This window comes from Dichomitus squalens, assembly GCF_000275845.1.
Source record: "Dichomitus squalens LYAD-421 SS1 unplaced genomic scaffold DICSQscaffold_4, whole genome shotgun sequence".
NCBI lineage: Eukaryota > Fungi > Basidiomycota > Agaricomycetes > Polyporales > Polyporaceae > Dichomitus > Dichomitus squalens.
In genome coordinates, this window is record NW_006766886.1 from 1,416,854 (window position 1) to 1,438,318 (window position 21,465).

A 21,465-nucleotide genomic window follows, 5' to 3' on the forward strand; every position below is an offset into this window, starting at 1 on the left:
GACGCGTCGCGGTGCATGTCGAGCGCACCGGACGCTGCATTTCTGACACTCCTTCTCCGTCCTCCACCACACCCGCCACATACATCATGGTCCGTTTCATTTTCTGCTGACTTGCCAACTCATATATTGAGCGTCCGTAACTCTACACAGGGAAACGCACCGTCTGGACTCCCTGGCCAACGTCCGGGTGGGCGCGGCCAGCCTGGCGACCAGAAAGACAAGAAAGAGCAGAAGAAAAAGTGGGAGCCTCCTCTCCCGACCAGCGTTGGCAAGCGCAAGAAGAAGAGGGGTCCGGATGCAGCGTCCAAGTTGCCTGCTGTGTTCCCCACAACACGCTGCCGCCTCAAGCTCCTCAAGATGGAGCGCATCAAGGACTACCTCCTCATGGAGGAGGAATTCATCCAGAACCAGGAGCGCCTCAAGCCTGAGTCCGCGCGCGAGGAGAAGAATGAGGAGGACCGTACCAAGGTGGACGACCTCCGTGGGAGCCCCATGGCCGTCGGTACGCTCGAGGAAATCATCGACGACGACCACGCCATCATCTCTACCGCCTCTGGACCCGAGTTCTACGTCTCCATCATGACCTTCGTGGATAAGGACCTCCTCGAGCCCGGCTGCCAAGTCCTACTACACCATAAGAATCAGGCTGTCGTCGGTGTCCTCCAGGACGACGCAGACCCTATGGTCAGCGTCATGAAGCTGGACAAGGCGCCGACGGAGAGTTACGCAGATATTGGTGGTCTGGAGCAGCAAATTCAGGAGATTAAGGTGCGTGTCTTGCTGCCCAAAGTCTTTTTCATAGCTGACTGGATGTCGTAGGAATCCGTGGAGCTGCCATTGACGCACCCAGAATTGTACGAGGAGATGGGTATCAAGCCACCGAAGGGCGTCATCCTATACGGTGTCCCCGGTACTGGCAAGACGCTCCTTGCCAAAGCCGTTGCCAACCAAACTTCCGCCACCTTCCTTCGTGTCGTCGGCTCTGAGCTGATTCAGAAGTACCTCGGAGATGGTCCTAAGCTCGTGCGAGAGTTGTTCAGGGTGGCGGAGGAGCATGCACCAAGTATCGTCTTCATTGACGAGATCGACGCTATTGGTACGAAGCGGTGAGTTGTTTCGGCAGTATGCTATGATGTCACGGAACTGACTTTCGTGAAGTTACGACTCAACATCCGGTGGCGAGCGGGAGATCCAGCGTACGATGCTCGAGCTGCTTAATCAGCTTGACGGTTTCGATACCCGAGGGGACGTGAAGGTCATCATGGCTACGAACAAGATTGAGTCCCTCGACCCTGCCCTTATCCGTCCAGGTCGTATAGACCGGAAGATTGAGTTCCCGCTGCCCGATATCAAGACGAAGCGCCATATCTTCAAGTGCGTCAGCTCGCACTCTGCTTCCCTACTCTGCTTCATCTGACTGACTCCTGGTCAGGCTTCACACATCACGAATGAGTCTTGCCGAAGATGTGGACCTGGAGGAGTTCGTTACCGCTAAGGACGACCTCTCCGGCGCCGATATCAAGGCCGTATGTACAGAAGCCGGTCTACTCGCTCTCCGGGAACGACGGATGCGGGTGACGAAGGTCGACTTCACGGCCGCGAGGGAGAAGGTACGTCAACCCCATCGCAAACGAAGGTGCTATCCTAACATGACGATGTACAGGTGTTGTACAGGAAGAACGAGGGCACTCCGGAAGGACTTTACCTGTGATCTGTATTCTGTGTTCGTCGTTGTGCATATACTATTGTTTTCCTAGTCTACACAGCCTCCTGTCTTGCGTCCCTGACGGAGGCTTGGATCTCTTCTCACCTTGAAAGTCGAAGTGCAGTCCACTGGGGACAGTGATGAAGACAAGTGCACCAAGCTGCAGCTCGATGATCGTGGTGCGATAGGCTTTGCCACGTGCCTTGTCGCCAGGTTTTTCCCACCCAGCACGTTGCTGGGTGCGGTAACGCAATTTATATGCTCCGGTGAGTTCCTTACGTTGCGAGGTGCCCCTTCTCAAATAACGAGGCCATAATGGAAATATTGCCCAAGAAACACCTTTGCGGGCCCCGCCCGAGGTCCAATCCGACAGATGCACTGACGGATCTAAGTTGTGCATCGACTGTCCGACGCGCAGGCTACCTGGATTTCTGGGCACATGCTCGCTCTCGAAAGTCTCGGTGGCGTGTATTTTAGGGATGCGGAGAGGTGTGTTGGGGAGACCGATGGGAGATATGCATCGGGCATGGTGAGTAAAGGTATCTCGCTGAGTGTCCATGACCCCATGACCTCCTTCCCCTGTAGACCGCATAGTAGGCGTAATGCCCTCGTCATCTATAGCTCTCTCAGCACATCGCCAAATTGCGGTTATATACTACATAGTTACAACGTATGGACTCAGAAGCTGATGTACTTGCTATTCATGTCCCCTTTCCTGTCGACCGATTTATCCACCATGCCGATCTACGAGGTTCCGAACGCTATAATGTCCCGTCCTTGTTCAGACTACGTATACAACCCGTGGCCGCATCTTTGGGAATGCCATCCCCTCAAACCCTCTTGCGGCTTGCGAGGTTCTCTTAATCTCCGCCAAACACCTTCTCATTCCAATCCAGCTCCGTCATGAGGGCACGATCAGCTTCGCGAGCCGCCTTCGCAAACCATGATTCAGGTTTGCACTTGTGCCACCGCTTCACAAAGTACAAGAAACCCGTCGCGAACCCACAACCGCTCGTCGTTGCGTCGCAGAACGAACAACAGCACATGCGCACGAGGCTATCTATGACAGAAGCGAAAGGCACCGATGATGCAACATAGGTCTGCGTGTGTACATGAGTGTATTGTTGGACACCTGCTTTGTGAGCGCGTCCGCGGACACTGATGGTGGCGTGCGGGGAGACAGCTGTGCTTGGAGTTTAAGTACCGTTACTCGGCTTGGAAACTAGGATATATCGCGGCTCTTGCTCTGCGCTTCGTACCTGTTGATCCCTACTCATGCCTCCTTTGCTTTATGCTCCTACTTGAGTGCATATATGGGCCTCGACCAACTAGACATGGTTTCCCTGGACATCACGGACTAGGACTCGGAGTCGCCTCATGGACACGATTTCGCTGCATGGTATGGCCTTTCCGGCTTCGTCGAACTTGTGCCTCCGCGCCCCGTACTGCGCGTGGCTGGCGTCGGTGGTGGCCCCTGCAGTCGAATTGATGACTGGACGATTATATGACGCGTACAGACGCGTCTCTCCGTGACACCACCCTTTCTGTTTTGCTCAATTGGCGCTACCCTGATGAGGACTCTGATCCGCCACCTCCCCGTCCGGCCTCCTACTCGACGACGGTACTTTCTCTTAATTGAATCCATTATCCACTGACCTGGTGCGTGGACACACACTACGCATATATTGTTCCTGACAGTCGCCTGAGCAGGAAATCTTCACAGAACGCTCTTGCTTAATGCGCCGGTACATACTTCGCCCGTCGCGGAGAGTGCTGTGACGCGTCAGCTGGTATGTTCCGCTCCATTTCACCGCCCTCGCAATGCGCGACCCTACTTTATCGGGCGTTAGTCCGACCCTACCAGGTCTCCGTCGGGCGGGCGATATCAAGATGACGGAGCCTAGCTTGAAGCGATATCAACACGAGTGTGGCTAGTGCTAGGCGACGATAGTCCACCTGAGGTGAGTGGAGTATGGCCCCCTCCATGTTGCACAAAGCAAATCGCAGCCAGAGCGCTCCGCGGCGGGCATTCCATCTTGAAGGGTCGCGTATAATGGACTCGCTCGCGGGGATCGACGCGGGGGGGGGCGTAGGCGATGTCACCGACGCGATGACGGCGGGCGTCTGTGCAAGGGGATGGCGGGAGCGAGCGCTGATTGGGCGATGGGAAGAGACGCCGAAGCACGAACGGACCTGCCCTGAAGAAGGAACGTGGCTTGTGTTCTGGGTCGGTGATCACAGATCCGGGTGGACGTTGTTAGCTCCCCCCATCGCCCTCAGACTCCGCTCCCGTACCGTACGCCCTGCTCTATCTATTAACCACACTCCTCTCCTTCATCCTAGGCCACTATGCATGAACGGTGCCCCGCCGCCGTTCCCGCACTCTCCCTCGTCATGCCTCATCCTTCTCTCCCCCGTCGTCGCTCGTCCATGCTCTCGTCTGTCTCGGACCCCCACACTCCACCGCCCCGGAACTCGCCCCTGCCGGTCCTGTCTCCCGCGTCCAACAGGAAGAGTTCAGACAGCTGGAATAGTTCCAACTACGACGGAGCAGACGACCTCGAGTGGGAGTGGAAACCAGAGCAGACGCGTCTGTTGTCCCGTGTAAGTTCACGCACGCGTTTCCTTCTGCGCGTCAGTTATACCCGCAGCCCTGGCGCGTCTCTATGTCTCTAGACCCCCCTGGTCGCGTCCGACAGCTGACGCGTTGTTGCAGACTCTCGACGCTCTTCCCTCACACCTCATAACCCCCTTCAACGGCCCCGTACCCCCCTCGAATCTCCTCGACAAGATCGCAAGGGGTGTCGTGCACGCAAAAGGGCCAGCCGAATGGCCTCACTCTTTACGAGCCACGCGTGCCAAGATCGTCGAGCTCGCTCGACTGCGAGGGAAGGAGGACACCGCGAGCGATACTATCGCGGAGGAAGAAAGCACCGACCCGGGTTCAGTACAACAGAAGCCCAGCAGAGGGTTCAAGCGCCCCCTGCATAAGCAGTCAAGTATGGACTTCGTGCCAACCGCTGCCCAGCTTGACCCTTCGGACGACGCGATCGCGCGGTAAGCCCGACTTTTATGAGCGTCTGTCATCAGGATCTCGGCTAACGACCTAACGTCACCTCTCAAGCTTATCATATCGTCTGCAGCACACTGAACGTATGATCCCCAATCCGGCCTACCACCCTTATGCGCGTACCTCGCCCCGCCTTCGTACCATGGGTTCCACTGCTAGCTCTACTACACTCAACTCGCAAAGCTCATGCAGTTCTGGCTCCAAGATCCCCCGTCTCCGCCGTTCGCTATCGTCTATCTCCAACTCCTCCGACTCCTATATCCAGAATCCAGGGGTCGATCCTAGGGTCCAGCGCATCAGACGTACGGAGTCTTTCGCAGGATCCGCGCTCTATCCCCCTGGATCTCCACTCAAGTGTGCACCTTCTTTTGGGTCCATCTCCAAGCGCAGCTCCGATGCTATGAGCGTGGATTTCTCTAACCGTTCTGATGTTACCACGTCGGACGAGGAGGAGAAGCTGCGGAGTAAGAAAGCGAAGAAGCCGCGCGTCAAGGCGTGCTCTCCCACCCCTCCGGCCACTTCGCCTCCCGCTGTCTCTCCCGCCAAAACCAAGCAGCTCAGGAGAACAACTAAGCATATCTCGAAACCTTCCTCGGTCGCCGCTCCCACGGACAGTTCCCGTCGCACGTCCCGGCCCAAGATGACACTGTCGCGCAATCCCAGCATCTTGGGCCCGGAGTTACCTCAGCCTCCTCCGGCGCGCCCTGAGCATCCTACGCCCATCGTAAAGCCCCGGTCCCATCGGAAGTCACCTTCGTCACTGTCTCCGCCATCCACTATCCCGACGCCATCTCCGCCGTCACCGTCGCGCAAAACGCCCCGTCGCACGAAAGCCCCTTCGTCAGCCCGTGCGATTGTGGGTAGAAAGATCTCATTTGGCAATATGATGGCGACCCATGAAGAGGAGAACGTTAGCCTCGGGGCAGGTCTCGGTCTTGGGAGCGCTTTCCAGCTCGACTAGATCCGCATCATCTTCGGCGTCAGATTCCGGCATTGGCTCATTCGTCACGGACCCCCGCATCTTCAACACGAAAATCTTGCAACATCTCATCTTTTGCTCCGGCCAGCTCGTCGGCTTACATACCGCACTCTCGTTCACCTTCTGTTATACCTACTGGAGGCGTATTGAATCCTCCCCGTCACCGCTCCTTCGACAACAATCTCGCTTCAATGCTCAATCTCATACGCTCGTTCGCCCTTCCCCGGAACCCACCAAGAACACTCGCACATTCTATTTTGTACCACCACAATCCCCCCATGACAAGAGTTCCTGTTTGTTCCGATGCTCCCCCTCCGACCCCAATTCAATATCGCCAACCCCGACGCCTGATCGTGCTCGATCCCCGCATCTCTGCAATACTTGTCGCCAACAAGTTCGGCTGAGGACGACATACACGGAGTGTCCCCGTGCGCGCTGTATATACCGGCGAAAAATTCCGGTTGTGCTATGGTGTACTATATGCCGTTGATCTCGTTCATGGTCTCCCCCTTAACCCTCGAGTGTACAGTCTCCAATTCGACCGCTTCGGCGTTCCATGCCACACCACTGCTAACCTTTCTCTTCGAACTGAATCTCGAGCTATGAAATAAGGCTAATACCATAGTTCGGGGTATATCGCAACTCTGACTTGCTTTTCCTCTCGCCTTTCTCTTCGATCCTGCTTCCACGCTTGCTCACACCTAGATGCGTACTCTCCGTTTACGCCGTTACTGTTCCTTCTGCTTTCCTTCTCTCTCTGTCCATGTGCCGCCCGAGATCCCGGCTCTCTCGGTCTGTCGACCAGGGAGACATGGACTGGGTGGCGCAGCGTGCCCGGGTCTAGTTGCATATTTCTTGTACATGTGTTCCAAAATTTCTCTTCTCTCGTCTGCTGCGCACGCGTGCTTCGGGATTAAGATTCCTGCTCTTTCTTCGTTCATGTAGTACTTATGTTATTTCCCTTGCTTTTTGGAAGAATCTCGTGTACGTCATTTGGTCGTGGCTGCTGCCCTCAATTGTAGCCGTTGCTCCTGGGATGGCGTGGATCGGTGGGCGAACGCTGTGTGCATCAAGTGACATGCAAACAGACTTGCGAAGGGTGGGTCTTGTCGAAAGTCCATGGGCAACATCTTCGGGGATGGAGGGATCAAAACCGGACGCTGCTGTTGCAGCGCCGACCGCCCTGGTCTTTACGAGAGTGTGATGAGGGCTAGTCTGCCGGTCAGCTCATCAAACTGCGCCCGGATACCGAGGTCAAGACACGAGGCCGCGTGCACGGAGACCTAAGGGCACGCTACATTGAACTACCTCTTCAGGTGGGCCGAGCCTACGATCTTGCGGAGATACTAACGATGAGTGGATGATGCCTATTCATCCCTTGACACTGAGAAGCTACGAGCACACATGCGCATGACGTCCGAGAACGCTTCATAGGACGACAGGGGCCCCGCAGGGCCCGCTGGGGCATTACAGCAGTGCGAAGGTAGGAGACAGACGACAGCGACGACCGATGTACTGTATGTGTGCGTATGTGGGATTCTCCGGCCTGGACGGGACGACTCTGAGCATCCTCCGCCCTTCTGTATATGCACACGCGGAAGACTCACCAGACTAGAGGACATGCGTCGGCCTCTGCTCCTGCGCCTGCGTCTGCTCATGATGCGGGGGCGTCGGTCTTCGCCCGCCGCGCTGCGATCTCGGCGCGCTTCTCTGCGAGGAGGACGGCGGCGCGCCTGTCCCACTGGTAGGCCCAGTAGCCGGCGAAGCCGAAGGTGCCCGCGGCGATCGCGTGGCCGATGGGGTCTGCGAGGGCGGTGCGGGTGTATCACGGACGTATATGGGGACGCCAGGTTCGGGAGGGCCACACGAGAGCGTTCGCGGGTACGGCCGAGACGCGTGTCGGGCGGCGGCATCGTCCCAGTGGCCATGTTGGCAGAGAGACAGCGGGGACGAGGCCGGACGGAGCGGCGGGGCGGACGGAGGTTACACGGGTCAGACAGTCAGTCACTCGAGACGCATGAAGGGCATGAGGAACACGCACTTTCGAGGATGGGGCGTTTCTGGATGCCCAGCTGGCCCATGCGCGCGGCGATCCCGACGAGGGAGAAGCCGACGATGTTCGCGAGGAGGGACATGGCGGCGGCGGTGTGAGTGCGAGTGAGGGAGGGGATGTCGAGGCTGCAGGTGTCTGGCTCCGAGCGAGTCGTTGCCGCTTCCGGCGTCCAACTGGCACCTTGAGTTGGATATCGCGCGATAACCTATCGAGTCTGCGCGGTATTTGGGAGGACAACGCCAGATATGGGTTACACGAGTAACACGGCGCTTAGATGAAGTCTGTACTTATGCGGACGCGCAGGGACAGATCGCGAGGGCAGATACAGCATCTGTGCACGCGGCCCAACGCAAGGCCTCGCGGTATATAACCTTCTCTACTAACTCACACCACACCAGGTCGTCCCGTCACTCCTCGTGCACCCCTCCATCTCCCTTCACCAAACTTCTAGAGAACGCGAATTATGGCCGAAATCACCGAGCAACCCGAAGAGCAGCAGCAGCAAACGACGACGGGCGAGCAGACCGCGGCGCCCTCGAACCTATCTGCGGGCGGCGACATCGGGGAGAAGTTCAACGTGGCGAAGGAGAAGAAGGCGGCGGGAGACGAGGCGTTCAAGAGCAATGATCTCGTAGGAGGTGAGGGTGTCTACCGCACAGGAGTGGTTCGGCGTACTCATGCTTCGCACCGCATGCAGCGTTGAGGTATTACCACCAAGTACGTCGGGCACCCATCTCTGTGGCGAATGAACGTACTGATGCGCACGCTTCGCATGTTCGCAGGCTCTCTTGTACCTGAAGGGTCTCGACAAGTGCGTCCTGGCCGCGTGCGCCACTGTTCCTCGTGTGCATGCACGCTGATCGCACCTTCCTAGGAACGCGACGCAAAAGGCGCTAGGGCAGCCCGTGCCCCCGCCCCCGCCAATCGAGGCTGTGAACCAGGCGGCGGAGGAGAAGCAGCGGACGGAGGTGCGTGTCCCGTCCTAACCTTCTTCTCCTAGAATATACTATGCTGATGGGCGGGAACGCACGCAGGTGGAGTTCCTCTCGGAGAAGATCTACTCGAACATGTCGCAGGTGCACCTGAAGAGGGGGAACTGGCGGCGGGCGATCGAGACGGCGGACGAGGCGCTGCGGCACAACAAGAAGAACTACAAGGCGCTGTTCCGGAAGGCGCGGGCGCTGAAGGAGCAGGGCTACTTTGAGAAGGCGGAGAAGATCCTCGAGGAGCTGATCAAGGACGGGGACCCCAACGGTGCGTTTGGGGGGATGTCCTTGTGGATGCGGGCGGGTGCTGATGCTGCTGCGGACGATTTGCAGACAGGGAGGCGTGCGAGGAGGAGCTCGCGAGCGTGCGCGCGAAGGATAAGGCGGTCACTGTGAAGCACGACCAGAAGATGAAGGGTGCGCCTCCTCTCGCCACTGTTTGATGCTCACGGACACGGTACTCATGCGTCTTGTGCAGGATTCCTGAACAAGGAGAAGATAGACCTGAGCAAGGATTGAGACTGTCGCGCCAGTGGTCGTGCTTGTACTATCGCCGCCTGATTTGCTTCGTGTTTCCGATTGCTATTTTGTTACTGTTGCTCGGATATGCTGCTGTATCACCAGTTCCCTCTGCTCACACCTATCGCAATGTACGAATCCATTACGCGCAGATGCGTATATCGACGGTAGCAGTCGACATCGCGAGTGCGATCGATGCGGTCGATGTCGCTAACAGTGTCTAGAAGGAGCAAGGGAAGAGTGACGAGACGCGTGACGGAGGCACACGTGGGCGTGTAGTAGTGGTGACGCGCGGCCACTGGCAGCGGACTTTGCTCTCGACGGCGACGACGACGGACGAAGGTGGCTGGCTGCTGCCGACGCCTTGGCCCAACCATGCTTCCTGCACGACATCCGACCCAGCCCACCAATCCCGCCCTCGCCATACTCAACGCCTACTATCCGGTCGTGTCCACCGTGCATGCCTACCTGGACGATATCCTCGACACCCAGGGGCTTGACGTCCAGTTGATTCAAGATGCGGATGACAACCCCTACAGATTTCTGCTAGAGACTTCTTACGTGGCAGTACGCGTGCCTCCGAAAAACTTGAAGCGCTTCGTCCCAACGCCCCCCATGTCCCATATGCAAGACGTAAGTGACGATCTAGTCTTGCCCAGCACGCAATGCCTTTACCTCTACTCACCCTCAGGTGATCGACCGCGCCCAAGAAAGACTTTTCCTCAACGCGCGAGGCGGCCGGCCGTCCAACATCATCACCGCCGGCTACCGCAAGGTCAACCAGAGAGACGCGAGGAGCAAGATCGGCGCGAGTCGCGTGCCGCTGACCAACTACTTCGTCAACACGATGGTCACCGCCCTTCAGGCGCAAGAATGGGAGACTCTGCTCCAGAGGTCCGTTGCACTCAGCTGTATGCGCGCACTTCGTCGGTCTGACGGCACGCTACAGGGTAGGCGAGGACGCCATGTTCCACTTGCTCACGGAGACGTCCGTGTTCGTCTCTCTGCCCAACGGCTGTCTGTGTCAGATGACCGGCGACCCGGTCCTGCACATGAAGCCTTCCGTCGCTGTGCCGGTGCCAACCAGCGACGATGCGCGTCGTGGTAAAGGGCACGACGCGCCCCGGCGAGGCACCAAGCGACGGTGTATGAATGGGTACAGCGAAGAGCGTCCGCCCAAGCGTCGGAAACGTGCACTTGCAACGGCCCCAACGGCCCCGTCGGACCAGCTGAAGCCGCCCCGCACCTCGGACCCGAGTCGGTCAGTACAGAAGATAACCCACTCGCGCGCCCTTCATGCACGTCCACATTCACTGACGCACCGCTAGAGTGACCCCAGCAGACGTCGCGTTCCTCCGCGCGCGGATGTTGTACTCCCGCCCGTCGTTCGTGCCGCACAGCGCGAAGATCATCGTCGGCATTCCCCCGAAACGTAGGTCTGCAGCTCATAAGCACCGGAGGGCGCTGTCGCTGACCGTTTTGTGGTACCCAGACGTTCTGAACCGCTTCTACCCCGCCTGGCGCTCCTCCGCCGAGGCGGGGACAGGTGTTGGGATCGATCCCGACCCGAGGCGGCAGATGGAGCATGCCAGACACCTCGCGAAGCACGTTTTTCCCGGGGAGTACGGGTTGCGCAGCGCATTCTGTACGGGGCCGCTGGGCAAGCACGCGTCGTCCCGGACGCCAGACGGCGCGCACAGGGAACAGGAGATCAAGGTGAGCAGAACGATTTTATAGCCAAAGAGCCCAGAGGGAACGAGGACGGCGCATAAACTAGAACAAGGGGCCGTGCAAGACCCCGAAGCGGCTGAAACATGTCCTGGACCCCTTGGAGAAGATGGTATGGAGGCACCGTAAATGCAAGTACAAGATGCTCCTCGACATGGCTTGCCCGTCCAAGGTACGCCGGGCCTGCCGCCCATAATCCGCACTGCGACTGCAGCGCTGACCGCATGCGGTAGCTCGCCAGCGACACGAGTCGGCCGTTGGACAGCGGCGTCATCCTGGTACGTCTGGCACGTCTGGCGGTGACCCGCTGAACCGCTCGAGAGGAGGCGCGATGTTCACCCCGTCCCCCCTCGCAGGAACTGATGTCGGAGACGTCCATCCAGCTGCAGACCCAGCCGACCGTCGCCGACACGAGCATCTCGCTCGACGCCGCTGGCCGCCCCGTCCTCGCCCTGCATGCCCCCTCTCAGGCGCGCAAGCACGCGAGGCACAAGCCCCGGTTCGCTGAGTTCGCGTGCGGGGCCGATGAGGTCTTCCGCTATGCCGTCCTCGTCACGAAGGCGGTCGTCCCGAAGGCGTTCTGGGGCAGCGACTATAACCTCGGGGTCGCGATGCAACGTGCGTGCCTTTTTCTGCTTGCTCCGTGCTTCCAGCTTGTGAAGCTCAAGGCTCGACGGGCGGGCGGGCTGCAGACGTCAAGCATATGATCACGATGCGGCGGTACGAGACGACGACGGTGCACAACGTGCTGCAGCACTTCCGCACGGCCGACTGCGACTGGCTCGCGCCGCACACGCCCGGGGCCCTGCAGCAGACGCGGGTGTCGGTGACGGACGCGCGGAAGCGGCGGGACCTGCTCGAGGAGTTCCTGTTCTGGTATTTCGACGGGTTCCTCTTGCCCCTGCTCAAGGTGCGTGGTCGCGCTCAGCTTGGAATCGACCGATGAAGACACGATCGCGCGCTGTGCTGTGGTGTGCTGACGCGGGGTGTGCAGACGACGTTCTACGTGACGGAGTCGGCCGCGTTCCGCAACAGGCTGCTGTACTTCCGGCACGACGACTGGCACACGCTGTGCGCGCCGCTCGTCGAGAAGCTGAGCACGGACACGTTCCGGCGCATCGAGCAGGTGCGTTCGCGTTACAGCCGTGGCTGTGTCTGTGGCTTCAGGTTCGTGGAGAGCAACGGAGGTCCTGACGCGGCGCGGCAGCTCGAGGCGCAGGAGATCCTGCGCCAGCGGAAGCTGGGGTTCTCGTTCGTGCGCCTGCTGCCGAAGGAGACGGGCGTGCGGCCGATCGTCAACCTGCGCAGGCGGGTCGAGAAGGTACGACTGCTGCTGCTGGGGTGCTGTCCACTGGCTTGCGGGCGGGACGCTGACGCGCTGGAGGGTGCAGGACCCGTTCAAGCCGTCGCAGTCGATCAACCAGATACTGCAGGCCGCGTTCCAGATTTTGACGTACGAAAAGGTACGCGGGGCACTCTGAGTGGAAGAGAAGACGGTGGAGACGGATCGTTTGCAGGAACGTCAACCGGAGTCTCTGGGGGCGTCGGTGTTCGGGCCCAACGAGATCTACGCGAAGCTGAAGGCGTTCAAGGCGCGGCTGACGGGCGGGGACCCAAAGGCGAAGAAGCTGTATGTTCTTCTTCCACACGATTTGGCCGGAGGTTGCACCGTGATTCGATTACGCGTGAACCATTTTTTAGACCCAAGCTGTACTTCGTCAAGGTCGACGTCCAGGCGTGCTTCGATACGATCGAGCAGACGAAGCTTCTTGAGATTTTACGAGACCTGCTCTCCGAGGTACTGTTTCCCTCTAGCTGAATGGACGTCGGTCACCGGCTCATGTGTGTCGTAGGATACATACATGATACAGCGTTACGGCGCCGTCAACAAGGCTGGGGAGAAGTTCCAGAGGAGGTATGTCAAGAAAGCGATGCCGGAAGGTCGGTCTGTCACACGCTGGGTGGCCGTGCGGAGGACGTTCATTCACTTCCGTCGACAGACGACCATCCCCACTTTCTCGCGTACGCTGCACAGCTCGCGGAGGCGATACGCAATACGGTCTTCGTGGATCAGGTTCGCGTTCCGAGATTTTCTTCCTTATCACGGTGCTTCGGACTCCCTGACCCGTCAGTATCGCAGGTGGTGTACCCGTATGCGCGGAAGCAAGACATCATCGCGCTCCTCGAGGAGCATATCACCGAGAACTTGGTGAAAATCGGGAACGAGTACTACCGGCAAGTGGTCGGCATCCCCCAGGGCTCGGTGCTGTCAGCTATCCTCTGCTCGTTCTTCTACGGGGACCTGGAGCGCAAGGTGTTCAGGTTCAGCGAAGATCCCGAATGTGTATGCTCCGGTGGTCTAAGTGACAAATGTATGATCTGCATTGTTGACATTCGCACAGTGTTTTATGCGACTCATCGACGACTGGCTACTGGTTACGACCAACCTGTCGAAAGCGAACGGGTTCTACGACATGGTGTCCGAGGGTACGCTTAGACCATCAGTCTTCCGCAAACCTCCCCTACAGCCTTATTTCACGCAGGTCATCCGGAATACGGGTGCTTCATATCGAAGGACAAGAGCCTCATGAACTTCGATCATCCGGAGCTTGTCAACATTGTTGATCCTCGGTCGAAAGGTAATAGCTCCTCGTTGACCTTTAGGTCTATACTAAGCTCCATTGTGACAGTTTTCCCGTGGTGCGGATACTCCATCAATATGTCAGACTTGTCCGTGACTGTGGACTACGCGCGGTATCATGATACGTGTGAGTTTCTACGCGCTTCTGCTTGCATTATCAACTACGTGCAGGCAAATTTGAGCTGATCTTGCCCTTAAGACCTACAAGATTCGCTGACCGTGGAGTACGGACGTCACCCAGGGGCGGCGTTCGCGCACAAGATGATGCAGTATGTTGCCTGCTACGTCCCCTCGTGCGGGTGCTCAACGAATGGCGCTTGCAGACTGGCCAAGTCCAAAAGTCACATCATCTACAATGACGCCGAACTCAACTCCAGAGATGCCATCTACGTCAACATCTACCAGAATTTCGCCGTTCTCGCCATGAAGATGTACCACTATCTCCGCCAATGGGGGTTAGACGTTTCGAAGGGCCGTGCCTTCATCCTCAGTGCGTATCGTACACGTCAGGATGGCCATTAGTCACCGGCGGCGGATCCTGACTATGAAACGTTAGGAACCATCCGACAGACCATCCGCTTCTCCTACTCGTCCATTTGCATCAAGGCAGGACACAAGCTCGCGACACAGCATCGCGCGCGCGTCATCGTCCAGAAGTCGGAAGTGACATGGCTGGGGACCCACGCGTTTCACGCCGTCTTCTCCCGGAAGCCGCACGCATACGCAGGTCTGCTCAAGTCACTTCAGTTCGACCTCTCGCTCCACAAGTATCGACGCTTTAAGAAGCAATTTCGAGAGGTCATTGCAGAGGGACTCTCCCCGCTGACCTTGCTGTGCTTCTGACTGTTTATTTTGAGTACCGCTCATCACCGTTTAGGCGCGCAGCAGTGCCGCGGGCCGCCTCCTCGTCACATTTCTCTCATTTGCAACATGACGTGAAATTTGCACAGCCCAGAGATGGCGATAGCTGAATGTACGGTATCCGGGTGTCACTTCGCACTGGGAATACAACGGCGCAACTTCTCCGGGAGCTGTTCTGACGGGAGAAATCCATCAGTCGTTGTCACGCGCTTCGGTGAGCATCTCAGAAGGCGTCGTGTACACACGATGGCCATATCTGTGGTCGTATCTAGCGGGAGACGGAGATTTGCAGTCACACGCTAATGCTTTTCCGGCCGCATTTGTCCCTAACCATGCTGGCATCGTCTTCGAGAACTTCGCTCGACGCGGTCTTCCCTGGCTACAACTCCTCATCATGTGTTCTACCAAGCCCAACAGGTGGTCTAGGGTGCGGCATGTTGACTCCCGTCGGCGTCGATAGTAGTTCAGTCATCTCGGCTATGGGTTGCGTCAACTGTAGTCGTTATAAGGATATCCGCTACGCAGACACGTCTCAGGCCTGCACCTCCTGAGCTTCGGCACGCTTGCGTCGACTTCTATCTCCGTGATGGCCTTACCTCGGATGTTCTTTGGTTTAGCCGCACTCGTCACTCTTGTCCTCGCGTCAGGTTTCTCGTCGGCAGCCATCTACCAGAGATCGGTCCCGCAAGGCTGGTCGCTGCACCGTCGCGCCGACCCCGACGCCCTGCTTCCCCTCAAGTTCAGCCTCGCCCAGTCCAATCTCCAAAACCTTGAAGCCTACCTACTAGATATTGCCGACCCGACATCGCCTAACTATGGCAAGCACTGGCCCGCTGATAAGGTCACCGACACCTTTCGACCTTCGAAGACCACCGTGGACGTTGTGCATTCTTGGCTTGCTGTCGACAACGGGATTAGTTTAGACAATATCCAGCTGAGCCGCAACGGGGATGCGCTTCACGTCAACGTGACTATTGCCGAGGCCGAACGCATCCTCGGTGCAGAATACAATATCTATCGTCATGGCAAGACAGGCATTGAGCGCGTTGGATGCCACCAAGGTTACGCCTTGCCTGAGCATGTGTCGAAGCACGTCGACATTGTGTGGCCTACGGTACACTTTGGTAACTCGGTGGTTACCCGGAGGGATGCCTCTGCGTCTAGCCTCTTGCATGTCGAGCACGAGTCTGGGGCCACCACACAGCCAATCTCGGTAGGATCAACGGCTGTTTCACGAACACTGTGACAGCTTCTGATACGTACGACTTTTACAGGAAGCGGAGCTAGAGGCGTCAGGTTGCGACGAAGCGGTCACAATCGAGTGCTTGCGTGACCTGTACCATTTCGACTACGAACCTCTTGCCGCCGATAGGAACACTATCGCTGTCGGTTGGTGCTCATATCCCGTTGTGGAGGGGCTTAGCTGACAGCGTGTTGATTCACAGCCGAGTTTGAAGCAAACATAGTTCAGCCCGCCGACCTAGATCTGTTCTTCCAAACGTATGCCCCCGATAGAGTTGGGCAAGTACCTACTCTGGTCAGCATCGAGAATGGTTTGTCCATGCCGAGCTTCCAGTCTGTCCTTGGTTCACGTGCGATGACTTTGCAGGAACGAACTCCCCGCCCGGATCTCTGGGGGAAGCTACGTTAGACTTTGACCTCGTGATGGGTCTCCTCAGTGCCAAGCAGGAGGTCAAGCAATACGCTGTGGGAACCACCAATGCTAATCAGAATCCAGGTAACTTCTCTTTCCTTGTTTTTCTTCTCGCAAACTGAACCTACTCGCCGTAGTGGACGAACTTCTTGGCGCATTTGATGCTTCGTTCTGTGAGCGGGACGGTGTAAGCGACGAAGGTTGATTACAGACTTTTGAGAAACACTGGACATTTGGGCTTACGAGTCACGACGAAACAGACCTTGTTGACTGTGGAGACAAACCTCTGCCCAATGTTATATCCATCTCGTACCACTTTTCTCCCGACTACATCGACCCCACTATCACTCCCGTCGTCACAAGGCAATGCACCGAGATTGGCAAGGTACGTCGACGTCATACGTGGACATATCCCCTTTACTCAGCCATGCGGCACATTCACAGCTTAGTCTGAGGGGCATCACGTTTGTTGCGTCATCTGGTGACAGCGGGGTTTCGTACGGAACTGGCCAGCACGGCTGTTTGGTGAATGGTACTCTTGTCAACGGCAACCCCGTTGGGACGTTCATCGGGCAGCTGCCTGCCTCGTGTCCCTTCGTCACGGCTGTCGGTGCGACGTCAGTGGTACCCGGAAATAGTGTTTGTCCGCATGCTTCTTTGGTCAGGCCGCGCATCTGAACGATCATCTCGTTTCGTTACTCTTCAGGTGGACGATCCCGAAGAGGCAACGACCGACTTCCCGTCTGGAGGCGGCTTCTCGAACAACTTTGCTCGTCCAAGCTGGCAAGAGGCCCAGGTCAGCAAGTATCTGTCCAAGTTCGCACCCGACTACGCTCCGGACATCTTCAACAGGTCTGGCAGAGCCTACCCCGACGTTGCAGCTAATGGGTACGTGTATAACATCATGCCTCGACACGGCTCAGTGGCTGCGGTGATTAAGCGTGCTTTCCTAGGTGGCCCACTGTCGTCGCAACAAACGGAAAATTCTTCCAGTCAGGCGGTACATCCGCATCCGCGCCCATCTTCGCATCTTTCGTCGCGTCGGTCAACGATGCTCGTATCGCCGCTGGTAAAAGGACGGTGGGCTGGATCAACCCCGCGGTACGTCCTACACTCTGCTTGACAGAGATCTATATGGTCAACGCCAACATTCCAGCTGTACTCTCGCGAGTTTGCTCATGTGTACAACGACATAACTAACGGGACGAACCCCGGATGCCAGACTGAGGGCTTCCCCGCTGCTCCTGGCTGGGACCCTGTTACCGGACTGGGCACACTGAACTTTCCGCTTCTTCTGGCAGCGTTCTTGCAGCTTCCGTGACCGGGTGCTGCGTATATGAGCTAGCACTACAGCTGGAAAGTGACTGAGGATCTTGATTTCGGACATCGTGTTGTTGTAATCATACATATCCAGTGTCGTGGTTTCAGTGAATGCATTGTCAACAACGCGACCATGATCCAGCAGAGCCGCTGCACGCGGGAAGAGACAAATCCACCCATAGGTCAACAGACCGTTGAGGGGCGGAAGTCGCAAGGACATGTGTCTAGGTACCTTTGGATGATACGAGCGGACGCCGTTCGTAGACTTCTCTTACTGATGGTTGATCTGTTAGACTCTATTACTCGCAATAGACCCGCGCCGCATGGGCCCCAAGTATTCATCCTCGTTTCTCAGCTCTTACGTCAGGTGGACAACATTGTCGACTTCTGGTGCTCAAGATGACTGCTGCGAATCAACGAACGACGAGATTAGTCCAGAAGGCGTGCATACATGGGATATACCACTGATACATATCCTGCAACAGGCAAAAAGGCTCGAGATGACGAGAAGAGACGGGAGGCGGGACAGGACAGACACGAGCGGAAGGTCGAGCGCGAACGTGAGAACCGTGATCGGCGCGCGAAGGACAAAATAATACGAACAAACGGACTGACAATGATAGGGGCAAGGAGAGAGGACGAGGAATGCTGTTACAACCCGAGCGCGCGGGACCGACTCTTCGTGAGGCATGAACAAAGGAATAGGTATAAAGAGGAGACAGCAACGCAGTGGCCCGGGTGTATGATAATCATACTCGCGAGAGAGGACGACGGAATGAACAACAAAGCTGACGGGAAATAAGGAGAGGACATGAAAAGATCGTGTAGATATGGTCGGGGGTAGCACGAGGAGAGGGACAACCAAAACGAGCGTGGGCGTGATCATGTTCAGAGGCATCAATGACCGAGAGATTGGGGGAATCAAGAATGCGCGAAGGCAAGGGGTAACGGGTGCAGACGAGAGGAATTCGTTCATCGTTTCGTGAAGATCTTGTTGAGGAGACCGAGCACCTTCGGGACGTTGAGCTGCACATACTCAAGGTCCAACAGGTGCTTGTTGTCTTTTTGCTATTCCCGCAGAAGAAAGACGGTCATGAGCACGAATATATTCAGTACAACGCCGGCGAACATACCTTCTCAAGGAGATCATCGATGTTGAGATCCATCTCCAGGATCGCCTTCTCCCGACCCTTATAGTGCAGCGCGATGATGAACGTGCCGGGCGTCGGCGACGTGAAGTTGAAGTAGATGTTCGGCCGCCTGAGACGCGTGAAAGAGAAGGCTCCGTGAGCGACCGCGCTTCACCGAGAATAGGGCGGGCGCGCTGGACTGACCTGTTGTCGGGCACGTTGCTTTCGACGATGATGCCCTCCTTCTCGAGCTGCGCGTGCGTGAACCGGTACGGCCCGTGCACGACCGGCTTCGCGGGCTTCTTCTCCTTCCCGCCCACGGTGACGACGCCCACGCCCGTCGACTGGCCCTTCTCCTTCGACGCCGTCAGCCGCACGTTCTGCAGGTACGCCTTGTACTGCTCGAGCTGGCCCCGCAGGTAGTTGTTGTGGTCGCAGATCGTCTTGTACACCGCCTCGAGGCTCTTCGTCTCCAATAGGACCTTCTCGCGCAGGTTGCCGAGGTGGACGAGCTCGGCTGAGACCTCGTCCTGCATGAGCTTGTAGCCGTCTCCCCGGTCGACAATCTTCTGCTCCTCGAGCTCGCGCAGCATCTCCTTGACCTTGATGCCCTTGCGGACGAGCGTCGCATCCTTGGTCGTCGCGGCGCGCTCCGCAATCGCGGCGAGGTTGTACGGCCGCTTCTCGGCCAGACCCGGGATCGACCGGATGAGCTGCACGAAGATCGACTTCGCTTCCATGTAGAGCATGTCGGACGGCGAGACCGAGTCCATGAGGATGTCCTGCACGGGGGTCTCCCACCGGCTGTAGAGGGGCAGCTCGATCGTCCGGTTCTCCTTCCGGGGAACCTGAGGCGGTGCGGCGCCGAGCTCGTCGGTCAAGATTCGCAGATGTTGCTTGTCATTTGGTGACTACAAAGCGTGCCATTAGCTGCTGTTTGCTGTATGCCGTATCGCGCGCACGTACCAAGACTTCGATGTGTTGTAGAATCAGGGAGTGGGTGTTATACAACTCATTCAGAGTAATGTTGATAACGAGATCCTTCTTCGACAGGGCCATGTACTGGTCCATCTGCACAAGACGGTCAGTGAATGATTCCCGCATACCATGGCAACACACACCTCTAGGGTGTCATAAAAGTCGCCAACTTCACATAGGTTGTTCAGGAACTGGTTGATCCGCGCCTTGTTGTTCTCTACGAACGGGTTAAGCGTGATCATATATGCCTCCTTGGCGTACGACGGCTTGTTGGCAAGGTTCTGCAGCATCTTGGCAATCTGCGAGGACGCATGAGATCATGGCTGTCACATAAGCACTAAGTAGACGCTTACCAAGGTCAATGTCCGTCTGGGATGCTTTGCAGGGACGCCTTCTACAAGCATATATGCTTGTGGCGTGACAATCGCAGGGTTGATGAAGCGAAGGAAGAAGAAACCGCCTATGAGCGAGCAGATGGCGTAGTCCGTTGCGTCAGGGTACTTCCGCTACACACACGAAACGAGCAGACACAGGGATGCGCAGGCAGGTAAGCATAAGCGCCCTTCGCGCAGGAATGGAGACCGTTACCACATACCCTGGTCAGGCTGCGAATCTGCTTGCAGATCCACCGGATACCGTATGGGACGCTCTCCAAACTCTCCATGATCGTGAGCAAGAACGAATTCGCAATCTCCATGAGCATCGTCAGCCGCGGCGCGATGATGGCCTGCACGTCCGCGTTCGCGGCGGCCACCTCCGGGGCCACTCCGCGCGGCAGATTGGGCGGGAGGGTTCCTGTCTCCTCCTCGATCTGCTGGATCATCTGCTCGTAGACCTTGACCGGGTTGATCTCCAGGTTGAGGTCTTTGTGTTCTATGAGGCTGTTGATCCGCTCAGCGAGCACGCTCTTCAGGTAGCTCTGACCTGGGCCGCGGCGGGTGTAAGTGGTCATCATGCGCGAGACGGGGGTGTTGGCGCGGAGTAGGGAGCCGAACTCGGTCGCGGTTTCGAACTGGGAGGAGAGCACGGACTGGAACATGGTCAGCAGCAAGTGCTCTTCTCGCGACTCGTACTGGTTTCCGTAGAGCGTGAACATGACCGTCTGGAGGAGGGTGTCGATCTCGGTCAAAGAGACGAGGCGGCACAGGTTCGCGATATGTCTTGGCTCGGATTGGAGGAGGAAGAAGAGGTTCGAGTACTGCTGCAGCTTTCGGTCGTCTGGATAGTGGCCCTCAGTCGGGTCGACCTCTTCTAGGTGCTTCTCCACCTCGTGTTGCTGCCCTGGAATGAGCGGACGCCGCAATTGTGTAGCGCGTAGAACGCACCTCATCAAGAGCCATTCGATTTTGGATGAGCAAACCGATACGAGAGTCAAGGAAGCGGACGTCTCGCTCGAGCACGAAGTTGCGCTTCGACTGAGCGGATATCCGCGACTTGAGCTCCCTCAGCCGCTTTTGGGCTTTAGGACGGCAGAGAAGGGCGTGAATGGGATGCGCGTGCCAGAGCAAGGCGGTAGTTACATACCGCGGCCCAGCTCATCCTCAACCTCGACGTCCTGCTCGGCGGCCATGCTAAAAAGCGCGGTGACGCTGTAGCGGTTGGTGTTTCTGTTGGTGAGGCGGCGGGTAGACATGCTGCCCGGGGACTGTGGCGAGGTGGGGTAGTCAGAGTAGGACATGTTGGCGGCTTGGTCGGCGGTACAGGGCGAGTTTGGAGAAGATCGTGCGGATTAGAACACCGGAGAGAGAAGCGAGCGTCACAGGAAAGCGAAGATAGATAACAAAGGCCAGGTATCGCCTGTGACCCGCTCAGAGCGACTTGATATGGGGGGAGAATATCGT

General features: G+C 57.4%; 9 protein-coding genes across 9 annotated transcripts; 7 read left to right on the plus strand and 2 right to left on the minus strand.

The window, feature by feature from the left end:
- The first annotated feature begins 75 nt into the window (after nucleotides 1–75).
- Nucleotides 76–1,753, plus strand: DICSQDRAFT_153075 (26S proteasome subunit P45). Its single transcript, XM_007362631.1, has 6 exons — nucleotides 76–89; nucleotides 151–768; nucleotides 820–1,106; nucleotides 1,159–1,374; nucleotides 1,433–1,610; nucleotides 1,664–1,753. Exons 1-6 carry the CDS (start codon nucleotides 87–89, stop codon nucleotides 1,709–1,711), a joined length of 1,350 nt encoding a protein of 449 aa, XP_007362693.1. The 5' UTR covers nucleotides 76–86; the 3' UTR covers nucleotides 1,712–1,753.
- A 2,254-nt stretch (nucleotides 1,754–4,007) lies between these two features.
- DICSQDRAFT_153076 (uncharacterized protein) lies at nucleotides 4,008–6,762 on the plus strand. Its single transcript, XM_007362632.1, has 3 exons — nucleotides 4,008–4,309; nucleotides 4,422–4,762; nucleotides 4,830–6,762. The coding sequence occupies exons 1-3, from the start codon at nucleotides 4,055–4,057 to the stop codon at nucleotides 5,734–5,736; spliced, it is 1,503 nt and encodes a 500-aa protein (XP_007362694.1). The 5' UTR covers nucleotides 4,008–4,054; the 3' UTR covers nucleotides 5,737–6,762.
- A 646-nt stretch (nucleotides 6,763–7,408) lies between these two features.
- On the minus strand, nucleotides 7,409–7,889 carry DICSQDRAFT_51978 (uncharacterized protein; the record flags this gene model as incomplete). Its single annotated transcript, XM_007362633.1, has 2 exons — nucleotides 7,409–7,557; nucleotides 7,796–7,889. The coding sequence occupies 2 exons, from the start codon at nucleotides 7,887–7,889 to the stop codon at nucleotides 7,409–7,411; spliced, it is 243 nt and encodes an 80-aa protein (XP_007362695.1).
- A 245-nt stretch (nucleotides 7,890–8,134) lies between these two features.
- On the plus strand, nucleotides 8,135–9,461 carry DICSQDRAFT_178454 (TPR-like protein). The gene is made up of 7 exons (XM_007362634.1): nucleotides 8,135–8,445; nucleotides 8,505–8,524; nucleotides 8,590–8,618; nucleotides 8,682–8,775; nucleotides 8,842–9,061; nucleotides 9,127–9,210; nucleotides 9,272–9,461. Exons 1-7 carry the CDS (start codon nucleotides 8,271–8,273, stop codon nucleotides 9,310–9,312), a joined length of 663 nt encoding a protein of 220 aa, XP_007362696.1. The 5' UTR covers nucleotides 8,135–8,270; the 3' UTR covers nucleotides 9,313–9,461.
- A 1,216-nt stretch (nucleotides 9,462–10,677) lies between these two features.
- On the plus strand, nucleotides 10,678–11,236 carry DICSQDRAFT_52811 (uncharacterized protein; the record flags this gene model as incomplete). The annotated part of the gene is made up of 2 exons (XM_007362635.1): nucleotides 10,678–11,028; nucleotides 11,090–11,236. 2 exons carry the CDS (start codon nucleotides 10,678–10,680, stop codon nucleotides 11,234–11,236), a joined length of 498 nt encoding a protein of 165 aa, XP_007362697.1.
- Nucleotides 11,237–11,402: 166 nt separating this feature from the next.
- Nucleotides 11,403–11,747, plus strand: DICSQDRAFT_52128 (uncharacterized protein; the record flags this gene model as incomplete). The annotated part of the gene is made up of 1 exon (XM_007362636.1): nucleotides 11,403–11,747. The coding sequence occupies one exon, from the start codon at nucleotides 11,403–11,405 to the stop codon at nucleotides 11,745–11,747; it is 345 nt and encodes a 114-aa protein (XP_007362698.1).
- A 2,357-nt stretch (nucleotides 11,748–14,104) lies between these two features.
- Nucleotides 14,105–14,524, plus strand: DICSQDRAFT_53095 (uncharacterized protein; the record flags this gene model as incomplete). The annotated part of the gene is made up of 2 exons (XM_007362637.1): nucleotides 14,105–14,171; nucleotides 14,238–14,524. The coding sequence occupies 2 exons, from the start codon at nucleotides 14,105–14,107 to the stop codon at nucleotides 14,522–14,524; spliced, it is 354 nt and encodes a 117-aa protein (XP_007362699.1).
- Nucleotides 14,525–15,128: 604 nt separating this feature from the next.
- On the plus strand, nucleotides 15,129–17,517 carry DICSQDRAFT_178456 (subtilisin-like protein; the record flags this gene model as incomplete). Its single annotated transcript, XM_007362638.1, has 10 exons — nucleotides 15,129–15,755; nucleotides 15,817–15,931; nucleotides 15,988–16,095; nucleotides 16,152–16,280; nucleotides 16,334–16,396; nucleotides 16,457–16,581; nucleotides 16,641–16,835; nucleotides 16,903–17,084; nucleotides 17,150–17,297; nucleotides 17,353–17,517. The coding sequence occupies 10 exons, from the start codon at nucleotides 15,129–15,131 to the stop codon at nucleotides 17,515–17,517; spliced, it is 1,857 nt and encodes a 618-aa protein (XP_007362700.1).
- A 518-nt stretch (nucleotides 17,518–18,035) lies between these two features.
- Nucleotides 18,036–21,455, minus strand: DICSQDRAFT_133612 (Rho GTPase activation protein). The gene is made up of 9 exons (XM_007362639.1): nucleotides 21,149–21,455; nucleotides 20,950–21,083; nucleotides 20,220–20,900; nucleotides 19,978–20,130; nucleotides 19,768–19,923; nucleotides 19,613–19,717; nucleotides 18,851–19,557; nucleotides 18,650–18,776; nucleotides 18,036–18,584 (listed from the first exon to the last, which is right to left on the minus strand). Exons 1-9 carry the CDS (start codon nucleotides 21,300–21,302, stop codon nucleotides 18,489–18,491), a joined length of 2,313 nt encoding a protein of 770 aa, XP_007362701.1. The 5' UTR covers nucleotides 21,303–21,455; the 3' UTR covers nucleotides 18,036–18,488.
- Nucleotides 21,456–21,465: the final 10 nt, after the last annotated feature.

Bases quoted from the DNA above. Each gene is read 5' to 3' on its own strand.
- DICSQDRAFT_153075 (XM_007362631.1), top strand. The intron at 769-819 runs GTGCGTGTCTTG...TGGATGTCGTAG, and splicing joins AGCAAATTCAGGAGATTAAG to GAATCCGTGGAGCTGCCATT. The intron at 1,611-1,663 runs GTACGTCAACCC...GACGATGTACAG, and splicing joins TCACGGCCGCGAGGGAGAAG to GTGTTGTACAGGAAGAACGA.
- DICSQDRAFT_178454 (XM_007362634.1), top strand. From the start codon at position 8,271: ATGGCCGAAATCACCGAGCAACCCGAAGAGCAGCAGCAGCAAACGACG. The intron at 8,446-8,504 runs GTGAGGGTGTCT...CACCGCATGCAG, and splicing joins GAGCAATGATCTCGTAGGAG to CGTTGAGGTATTACCACCAA. The intron at 9,211-9,271 runs GTGCGCCTCCTC...CGTCTTGTGCAG, and splicing joins GCACGACCAGAAGATGAAGG to GATTCCTGAACAAGGAGAAG.
- DICSQDRAFT_133612 (XM_007362639.1), bottom strand. From the start codon at position 21,302: ATGTCCTACTCTGACTACCCCACCTCGCCACAGTCCCCGGGCAGCATG. The intron at 20,131-20,219 runs GTATGTGGTAAC...TCGTGTGTGTAG, and splicing joins AGATTCGCAGCCTGACCAGG to CGGAAGTACCCTGACGCAAC. The intron at 19,558-19,612 runs GTACGTGCGCGC...CACGCTTTGTAG, and splicing joins TACAACACATCGAAGTCTTG to TCACCAAATGACAAGCAACA.
- DICSQDRAFT_153076 (XM_007362632.1), top strand. From the start codon at position 4,055: ATGCATGAACGGTGCCCCGCCGCCGTTCCCGCACTCTCCCTCGTCATG. The intron at 4,310-4,421 runs GTAAGTTCACGC...GCGTTGTTGCAG, and splicing joins AGACGCGTCTGTTGTCCCGT to ACTCTCGACGCTCTTCCCTC. The intron at 4,763-4,829 runs GTAAGCCCGACT...TCACCTCTCAAG, and splicing joins TCGGACGACGCGATCGCGCG to CTTATCATATCGTCTGCAGC.